The sequence below is a fragment of the Archocentrus centrarchus genome, chromosome 1, assembly GCF_007364275.1.
Source record: "Archocentrus centrarchus isolate MPI-CPG fArcCen1 chromosome 1, fArcCen1, whole genome shotgun sequence".
Lineage (NCBI taxonomy): Eukaryota > Metazoa > Chordata > Actinopteri > Cichliformes > Cichlidae > Archocentrus > Archocentrus centrarchus.
The window spans coordinates 27,618,271-27,627,934 of NC_044346.1; the positions used below are offsets into that span (position 1 = coordinate 27,618,271).

At 38.6% G+C, this 9,664-nt stretch overlaps 2 protein-coding genes across 2 annotated transcripts; both read right to left on the reverse strand.

The window, feature by feature from the left end:
- Positions 1 to 1,408: 1,408 nt before the first annotated feature.
- On the reverse strand, positions 1,409 to 3,336 carry LOC115778236 (ecto-ADP-ribosyltransferase 5-like). The gene is made up of 3 exons (XM_030726298.1): positions 3,224 to 3,336; positions 2,469 to 2,595; positions 1,409 to 2,251 (listed from the first exon to the last, which is right to left on the reverse strand). The coding sequence occupies exons 1-3, from the start codon at positions 3,229 to 3,231 to the stop codon at positions 1,409 to 1,411; spliced, it is 978 nt and encodes a 325-aa protein (XP_030582158.1). The 5' UTR covers positions 3,232 to 3,336.
- A 1,860-nt stretch (positions 3,337 to 5,196) lies between these two features.
- On the reverse strand, positions 5,197 to 9,370 carry ftr84 (finTRIM family, member 84). The gene is made up of 7 exons (XM_030738589.1): positions 8,688 to 9,370; positions 8,411 to 8,506; positions 7,972 to 8,205; positions 7,218 to 7,374; positions 7,073 to 7,129; positions 6,900 to 6,971; positions 5,197 to 6,785 (listed from the first exon to the last, which is right to left on the reverse strand). The coding sequence occupies exons 1-7, from the start codon at positions 9,258 to 9,260 to the stop codon at positions 6,253 to 6,255; spliced, it is 1,722 nt and encodes a 573-aa protein (XP_030594449.1). The 5' UTR covers positions 9,261 to 9,370; the 3' UTR covers positions 5,197 to 6,252.
- Positions 9,371 to 9,664: the final 294 nt, after the last annotated feature.

The following is a 9,664-nucleotide window of genomic DNA, read 5'->3' on the forward strand; positions in this document are numbered from 1 at the left end:
CTGGGATAGTCTCTGGCCCCCCTGTGACCCTGAACAGGACAAGCGAAAGAGGATGGATGGATGTCTAGAAATAAGAAGAAAACTCAAGTGGCCTTGATACTGTTGTTAGTCAACTGTCCAAGACTCTGAAATTGAAGAACTGTGTATAACTGTGTATTCCTCTTCCTCAGCCAATATTTGTTGTGGTGTGCCTCAGCGATCCATTTTGGGTCCAGTCTTGTTTTCATTATATATGCTACCTTTAGGAAGTACAATATTCCCTTTATGCAGATGACATCCAAATTTATCTCCCTATTAGATTGGGTGCTTCTGTCCTGCTGCAGCCTCTGTTTAACTGTCTTCATGATGTTAAAGACTGATTAACACAGAACTTTCTTACTTTAAATGAAAACAAGACAAACTATTGTGGTTGGAAGTCGTATCCCTGTGCATAAGCTAACTGATATCATTGGCCCTTGCGTCTTATTGCTCCTCAGCTGTCAGAAACCTTGGAGTGTTTTTTGATAGTTCCTTTAAATTTGAGAAGCAAGTGAACACAGCCGTAAAGACTGTTTTTTTTTTTATCAGTTACGGCTAATTGCCAAAGCTAAATCCTATCTTCCTCCAAAGGACCTTGAAAAACTTATTCATGCTTTCATCACCTCTAGATTGGACTACTGTAATTCTCTGTATTTGGGTCTCGAATGATCATCTCTCCATTGTTTGCAGGTAGTCCAAAATGCTGCTGCACGTCTTTTGACAGGTACTAGAAACCATGAACACATTACTCTAGTTTTAGCAGGTTTACACTGGCTCCCTGTCCAGCCTCGTATTGATTTTAAGATTCTTTTACTTACTTTAAAAGTCTTAAATGGAATGGCACTCAGCTATTTGGGTAAGCTGCTCAAACTATATAACCCCAAGAGAGCAATGAGATCATCTAGCCAGATGCTCTTAGTGCAACCAAGGTCTCATTTTAAACATAGAGGGGATCGGGCTTTTGCAGTCACAGCCCCTAGACTGTGGAATAATTTGCCACTTTATATTTATATTTTGTACTGCTGAGTCCATACAATCTTTTAAATCCTCTCTAAAAACTCACCTCTTTACCTTGGCTTTTAATTCGAGTTCAATTTTGAATGAAAGATAAAAGTCTTCACTTTTGATTATTTGATTAAAATCCACTGTGGTGGTGTACAGAGGCAAAACTGCAAAAACTGTGTTATGTTCCTAACTGTAAATGATACCCAAAGAACAATGTGTGTATGATTGTAAGTGTTCTCATGGTACATCTTCACAAAACAAAGACAAAAGAACAATATACATGATTGTGGCCTACGTCTACATTATATAACTTACAAGTATGAAAAAGCTGACTGTTTTTCTCCTTTCTTACACAAGAAGAATAAAAAAAAATACAAAGCTCAGGCTAATATGGCCCACAATGTCTGTGTGTCTTAGGTGAAAATGAAACCATGGAAACTGCATTGTTCTTATGATACACCCTCACAAAAACAAAGGGCAGCAAAAGAGAAATAATAATAATACAAGTAATGGTAAAAATGACCCAAAATCCTTCTAGTGGCAAAACAGATATTGGATGCAACATATTGCTCTCTTTGTTATAAACACAGTTCAGATTGCTCCTGAGTCTGTAGATGATTCTGCATTCCTTTGTTTCTGTCTGCACATCAGTGACTTTGAAAATCTCATAAGGGGGAATGAGCACCTGGTTATTTTGTTTCAGGGCAGAGTAATACGTTATGTCAGCACCAAAGCACGAATGTACCTCAAAACACGAAATGTTCCTTGTGAAGTTCCACTCATCAGAACCTAAGATGAAGGTGCTGAATCGAACCTGTTTGTTAGAGATGTTCAGATGTAAATGTGACTCTGATTGAAAAATTGTACTAAGACATGTCACCTGACTGTGCTTTAAAATCTGAATAGCTTTACTTAGGAAAGAAAAAAGTGAGTGAGACTCAAGCATCTCCTTTAGTTTTCCAGTTCCATTTGCAGACTTGAAGTTCTGGTTCACAGGTTGCAACAAAGATTTTGTGTACATGTATAAAGCAGATGAATGGTCTTTCTCTAGGTACTTGTGTTTGAGTTTTCTGTGGTGTTGCTCTGCATTTTTCCAGGCTTGACTGAAGTTTTTATGGCAGAATTCCCATTTTTGCATCATGGAATTGTCATTTAAAACTGTAACTTCGGATCTGCAGTCATCAAACGTGCTGGTGCTATGATAAAATGTCAGATGCTGAGTAGAACTCTGAAATGAGAAGAAACGGATTGTTTAAAAAAAAAGTATCCAGCAGATGGCAATATGCATTAAATGAACAGCCAGGCTACTGCTTCCTTTAGAATTGTTAAGATTCCAAAATACTACTGGTGAATACAGCCATTATGATGAAGTGAAAAAAAAAAACAAACTTGAATCCAAGACAGATATTCAAAACACACGGTGTTAAATATAAAGCGGTACATACCTGCCAGCTGAGTGATAGATGTGTGACAACAAATATCAGCAATCCCACTAAAAGAATAAGAGAAGTAATGGCACATATAAAGGATTTTCTCTCATATGCTTGTGTCACCGAGGAAGCCATAACATATCTGGAAAAGAACATAATTTAGTTTAATGAGAAATATTAGCTTTTTCTTTTGTCTTTCCTGAAATTGAAGGACAAACCTGTAAAATGCCACTACAAGGGTGTATCATTATATACATGTGAGACAGTAATAATTTGCATACCTTCAGTGCCTGTTTATTTATCTTCACCCTACAGTCCCTTTCATATTTCACAACTTCACAACAAGTGTACATTTATTGGGTGCCACTCTATGCCATTAAAAGTGTAATAAAAGCCCTGGTGTTAGTTAAGGCCTGTCAGATTCTGTCATAACAATGTGGTGAATCAAAGTGCTGTAAGAGCAAATGGAGCAGAAAGCCTACTCGAGTAGGTGCTTGTGTTTTGTATCTTTGTAACTGCAACATTTTGAAAATACAAAGGTTGAGCATATCAAGGTCAAAGGTAAATCTAATCTAATGATCTGAACAGAAATAAAGATACATATTAAAATGCTCTTTGCTGAGTTATTGATTTTTCTTTTCTTTTAGCAATAAACTCAAGGTTAGCAACATACTGTTGGTTCAGTGTATGGATGTAGAACAGTTAGAAAAGAGAATTTTTAAACACATAACATTTGAAAATTCTGCGTATATTTTTTCTTTATTACTTACAATATCATGAGCAGCACTCGGTGGACTGAAGCTGATCTTTTAATTCCTGTTTTATTTGCCTTTTTGTGTTTTGCAGTTGAAAGACTTGCCCTTGTTTCTGTGTGAGCGAGCCACCAAACAGGATTAGCTAGTTTTACCACACCTTTTCACACGTTACTTCACACCCACAGCATGAGAATTTGCCACAAACTGGAAAAATACTTCAAAGGAAAAATAAAAAAAATTATAAAAACACTAAATGCAATCTAAGATCCAGAACTCGAACCTTTGACCAAAAGTATAGAAGAATGTGCATGGACATTTCCTCCATTGTTGCATGCTCTTGTACTTGTAAAACCTACTGGGTCAGACTTACTTGTTGGCACGTTCCTCTGACTTTTTACCTTGGAGCAATATAATGTTAGGAATATAATGCTAAAGGGATTTAGCGGGGGAAAGGTGAGTCAAATCCAACTTCATACTTTGTTGCAGAAGAATATGGGTTTTACTGAAGGATCTGACAACAAGGAAATACTTCATCATTCCTGATCATGCATTTGAGCCACTAGGATGAGAGTGCAATATGTTGCATCTGATGCTAATGTACATGCAAAGTGAATAACTAATAATAATGGTAATATAAAATTTGATGCATATCAGCAACACTTGGTACTTTTTCCTCAGCCAGATATGATGTTTCACAGAAGATCAAAGTGAGCACTGAAATCTCGGCGATTTCAGTGCTGTCCTTTGTGTGGTGATTCAAAAGGTGACTGGTATGGAAGCAATGTTTTGATGATGTCCGCATGTGTGATACTGCTGATGCTGATTTGTTCCAAAAAACAGAAACAATAGATAGAAAAAAGATTTTGACCTGTGATGATGTTTCTGACAAATCCATCCATCCATTCGCTTCCGCACATCCTGTTAAGGGTCGCGGGGGGCTGGAGCCTATCCCAGCTGTCATAGGGCGAGAGGCAGGGTACACCCTGAACAGGTCGCCAGCCTGTTGCAGGGCCAACACGGAGTGACAGACAACCTTTCACACTCACATTCACGCACTCAGTCACACCTATGGGCAATTTAGATTAGCCAATTAACCTAACCCCAGTAAGTGCATGTCTTTGGAATGTGGGAGGAAACCGGAGTACCCAGGGGAAACCCACGCAAGCACGGGGAGAACATGCAAACTCCACACAGAGAGAGGGAGAGGCCTGGGCCAAGGTGGAATCGAACCCAGGCCTTCCAGATGGTATTCTAACTGTGAGGCAGCAGTGCTAACAACTGCACCACCGTGCTGCCCGTTTCTGACAAATATCTACCTGTATTAAAATCTCAATGTTCATGAAGTTTTTCAGTGTATAAAAATATTGCCATATGCATATGTCACATGTATTGTAAAGTACAGTTGTTAGGCTGTTGTATCAAACCTACAAAGAAACAATAAAATACACTGGTGCGTTACAAACTCTGCATATTTTCCAAAGTTTTTTTTTTTCAAAAGCTTTTAATAAGGATTAGGACTCACTTGTTAAAACAATTCATTTTAGGGATTAAATCATCATTCTTCTATCTACCTTTTCTTATACAGTACTTACCGTAGGGCACTAGGGATTAAGGAAGTTAACTGAATCAAACAGAGTCAGTCATTTCCAGCACTAAACTCATCACATCTCAAATAAACCTGTATCAATTTCTTTAAGTGCTTTTTAGTTGATTTCTTTTATTGTTGTACCATTTGTCCATGATTTCCAGTAGAAATATACATACCACACAGGAATACAAAGAGTCTTTTGATCAAGTAAAATCAAATGCCCAAATAATGTGGAAAACATTCAATACTACCTTTTTGTAGTAACGGTGCATTAGGATTATTTGCATATACTGTCATCATTATCAAACGTGCAAGTTCAGAGAGAAAGGTTACCAGTTATATACTTATCTACTCTTGTAAAGCAGACCAAATGAGGGTTATGTTTATATGTGCTGATGTTGGAGCCTAAAAAGAGGCATATACTGTACCAATGTATGGGCAGTTTGGAAACAGTGCCATCCAGTGGTTAAATAACACAAACATACTCACATTTGGTCTCTTACTCATCTTACAAACAGGGCATTATTCTGTGCTGTAATTTCCATATCAGCAACTGGATATTCGTAAAATGACCCACAATGTTTTATTGTGCTGTACCTTTTACATCATTTGAAAAATGTTTCTATTCAGTGTGTTGTTCTTCCTCTCTGAGGCATTTTCACCTGGGCCAGGATGTTTCAGAGATTTTTAGAAGTATCCAGGATCCCATGATATCAGTTCACAGCTGCAAAAGATCACCTTTACTGACCAAACTCAACCAGAGGAAAGAGTGTGGTTGGGTATCGTCAGACGTAAATATGAAGTTGGAACCTTAATATTAAGTGCAGTAATTGCTGAAAAGTCAGTGTAGTAAAATACATTATATGTGTGACATAAATAAAGTAAATAAGAAAAATAAAATAGAAATAAATAAAATATCAAATATGCATGTATTTGAGACTATACAGGAGCTGTCTGATTGATGGTAATTATCTGAGTGGCTCTAATTGATATTTTAATGATAACACTACTTCAAATGACTATGTGAATGTGTGTGACAATGAGAAAACATAATTTGTACTGATGAATACAACAAGATGTTCCCTAAAATCTAGCACTCTTTTCAGCTTAAGGAAGCCTTTAGCAAGTATCAGGTCTTTGTCTGTCTGCTGAGCCCACAACTTCTCTTTTCTGGTTCATCTCCACAATTCATTAAACAATCTTCAGCTGTATTGCATCACTCTTTTCATTGAAAGAACACTATAATCTTTCGGTACATACACTTCTTACCATCAAACAGACAAACAGGGGTAACTGGTGAATATAGGAGAGCATCCAGCAGTTAAAGATTTGTGTTTTCCACAGTAGTCAGTAGAGTTAAAAAACAGAGTCAAAAGAGAACTCGTGGCCCAAAAAGCCATTTTATGAGTATGAATTCTTCATTTATACTGAGTAATTTGTGTGTGTGTTTTTTTAATTAGTTAGGCTGTTTTAGTTGGCAGAGGGTAACTGAGGAGCCTACACCAAAACCAGCATACAAAGGCTCAGTGAACTGAGTTTTGAATCTGTGGATAAGCTCCATAGTATCTGACACTGAGTAAAACGCCAGTGTATTCCCAGCACAATCCAGGTACACACCAATGCGTGTAGCCTTGAGAGCACCAGGGAGGTCTCTGTCTACTTTGTTGTGCCAGGCAGAGTAACCAGAGTCTGAGCAAAGGAGACTCCAAGACTTGTTATTGTAGCCCAGCAGGCTCTGCGAATTCTTCCCTTTGCGGCTGATGTTCCTATATGCCACCCCTATGGAAAACTCCCCACTCCACTCAGCCTCCCAGTAAAACCTGAAACTAGTGAGTGGCTCCTTGCAGAGCACTTGGGAGAAGCCATCAAAGCGCTCTGGATGATCTGGGTAAAACTGGACTAATTTCTTCCGGGTGATCTTCTGATTCCCTTCTGACAAAACCAGCTCTTTATAGACTGTGTTAGGATCAAAGGACAGCTTGACGGCATCTGAGAACACAGCCACAACATGCATTTATAAATTTCTTCTGTTTAGGTGTGGAGCATCTAATACATACATGCATGTTTTTGATAACAAATTCTGAACCATAAAATTTTACTCACATCTCAAGAAGTCTGTTCTGATTTTTGGCTCCTGTATATCTGCATTCGAAGGAACTGTCTGGATAGGAAAACCTAAAATGCGTTTGTGTGACAAAATGGGAACATTATTTTTAAACTGTTAAAAGGCATGCACTGTGCAAAGCAACACAAATGAAATTAGTCAGCTGATTTACCTTTGAGTCGTTTGCCTCCATTTCTTGGCAAAATTATGTACACAGAAGTTTCACTTACTGTAAAAATGTTCAAGGATTTATATTATTAGGTTAAATTTTACTATTAGGTTAAATTATAGCATTAACAATAACCACTGGAACAAACCTGTCTTGGAGAGTTTGACCACTTCCTTTTTACAGATATTATCCAGATTTTCTTTCATGTCAGTGGCTGTTTTGCTCATCTCTCCAAAAGAGAATTGAGGATTAATGAGCACTTTGGGCACCATGGCCTCCGGTGCAACACAGAGGGTTGGGAAACTCTGTTTTAACAAGAAAAAGGAGGAAGGAATTTTTAACCAACTGCCGTACTGTAAAGAAGCTGGGTTCTTGCTTTCTGTCAAATAAGGTAATAATGAATACTAAACATGGCTTAACAGGTGTTACAGCTGGAGTAATGCCTCTGCAAGGTAATTTCAAAAAGTCAGAAACCCAAAGTAAAATATACTGTACAATAGAAATTAAGCTCTAAAATTTTATATATGCAACTGGAATGGTGTGTGTGTGTGTGTGTGTGTGTGTGTGTGTGTGTGTGTGTGTGTGTGTGTGTGTGTGTGTGTGTGTGTGTGTGTGTATATATATATATATATATACACACAGGATTAATGCTAATCTTCTTTATGTGGCTATAGCAGGAAAATAACACTGACATGCGCTAACAGCATTTGAGAAAACCTAATGCCAGAAGCATTTTCAGGTTAAGTACAATATTGTCTGTTAGGGCTTTCTTTACAACCTGATCGTGGAATCATCAATCCAATGTACCTGGAAGTCATAATTAACTGTTTCTATCAGTGTTCTATTACAAAGCAAATAAAGCATAGCTATCACTTGTTTCAGCTTTGTCTGATCTTCAGAACCTGCAGAAAATGAATGTTGTCCTCCGTGTCAAGGATCTGTCGTAGTTCTGCATCTCGGCGTTGTAACTCCATTATCTCCTGCTCCAGACGATTCACATAGCCCTCAGCCTGTGACATTGCTGACTGCATGTTGGCCATTATCATTTGATTGATTTCAGACTTCCAGCGCTCTACCGCCTGCAGCATTTCGTAGAAGGTCTTGTCACTTTCAGCTTGTGCTCGTTGGGCTGCACTCTGAAAATTTAAGGCAGTTTTTCCAGGAGCTTTTAGTTATAAGAGCTATCCGTGATATTATTGTTGAATTCCTATTTATAGTGGTATTAACATGAACAGTTCTGTTAAAAAATGCCATAGTATTTCACCTCCCAAATGGACCATGTCCAATTTATCATTAAGAAAAGCAATAATTTATGTTGGGCTGGGCTATGTATTATCTTACTTTTAGAACATCAACATTATGCTTAAGATCCTGGAGCTCCTTCATCCTTTCCTGGATGATGTGCTGGACTTCAGTCTGGGTGACTACCAGGAGTTTCTGATGGAAGAACATAAAGACAAGAATATAGGATTTCATCACTCTAGAGTGATATATTTTTAGTTATCTAGTTTATGCAAAAACTAACATTAAACATTCATATCAAATTTACAACTAAAGCAATATTGAAAGAGTTTATCAGGTTAATTAATATTGCATTTAATGACAGAATCAAACTCACTTGTTTCTCAATGCGTTCTTCTTCTGCTGAGGTAATGTTGTGGCTGCGGTGCTCTCTGACAGTACACAGCACACAAATACACATCTGGTCAGTGCGACAGAACAGCTCCAGGCCTTTCTCATGTTGAGGGCAGATCTTCCTGTCCAGATGACCCAGCTCATCCACTAGCTTGTGCCTCTTGAATGTAGCTGACTCAAAATGAGGCTTGATATGTGTTTCGCAGTAGTAAGCCAAGCACATCAGACAAGACTTGACAGCTCTGTTGCGACGGCCAACACAGAAGTCACAGTAGACTTCACGATTCAAGTAGGGGAAAGGAGTAAGCTCTGGAAGCTGTCGCTGTGGCTCTTGGTATACATTGGGCAGGTTTCGTTTCAGGACAGGCCGAGGTGTGAAGGTTGCATGGCACTGTGGGCAGCTGTACACACCGATGTGGTCGAACTGATCCCAGTAAATCTTGATGCACTCCAAGCAGTAAGTGTCACCACAGGCGACAGTGACTGGGTCTCTCACTGTGTCTGCGCACAGGGGACAGAAAGCCTCTGGTGGTAATGGGAACCCAGACTCAGCCATGATGCTCAATTAGACCGATTTTTTGTGACTAGAAATCCACCAAATATCGGTAAGTCCAGAGCTGTCAGTCGGAATGGAATGTCCAGAAAAAGTCAGTCCACATAACCTCCTGTGATCCAACTGCTCTTCAAACCAGATACTGCTGCTTACTGCTGACATTTAAAGGGAAGGTTTTGTTTCTACAGCAAACAAACAGGTAATATCTTCCCACACAACCCCTTTTCCCAGCATCTGAGTGAAATTACTCTGGCCTTTAATCATAATGGCATCTGCCTACCAAGCAGGAATTTCAGGTAAAGTCCAACAGTAAGGTCAAGTTGTCAGCAAAACAGCAGAACATAAAAGAGAGGCCTTGTGAATTCTAAAATCCTCCATTAAAATTTTTTTAATTAAGGCAGCATATA

Bases quoted from the DNA above. Each gene is read 5' to 3' on its own strand.
- LOC115778236 (XM_030726298.1), bottom strand. The intron at 2,252-2,468 runs GTATGTACCGCT...TTCTCATTTCAG, and splicing joins ATCTATCACTCAGCTGGCAG to AGTTCTACTCAGCATCTGAC.
- ftr84 (XM_030738589.1), bottom strand. From the start codon at position 9,260: ATGGCTGAGTCTGGGTTCCCATTACCACCAGAGGCTTTCTGTCCCCTG. The intron at 7,375-7,971 runs GTTCTGAAGATC...TTGTTAAAACAG, and splicing joins ACAACATTCATTTTCTGCAG to AGTTTCCCAACCCTCTGTGT. The intron at 7,130-7,217 runs GTTTGTTCCAGT...ACATTTTTACAG, and splicing joins GGTCAAACTCTCCAAGACAG to TAAGTGAAACTTCTGTGTAC.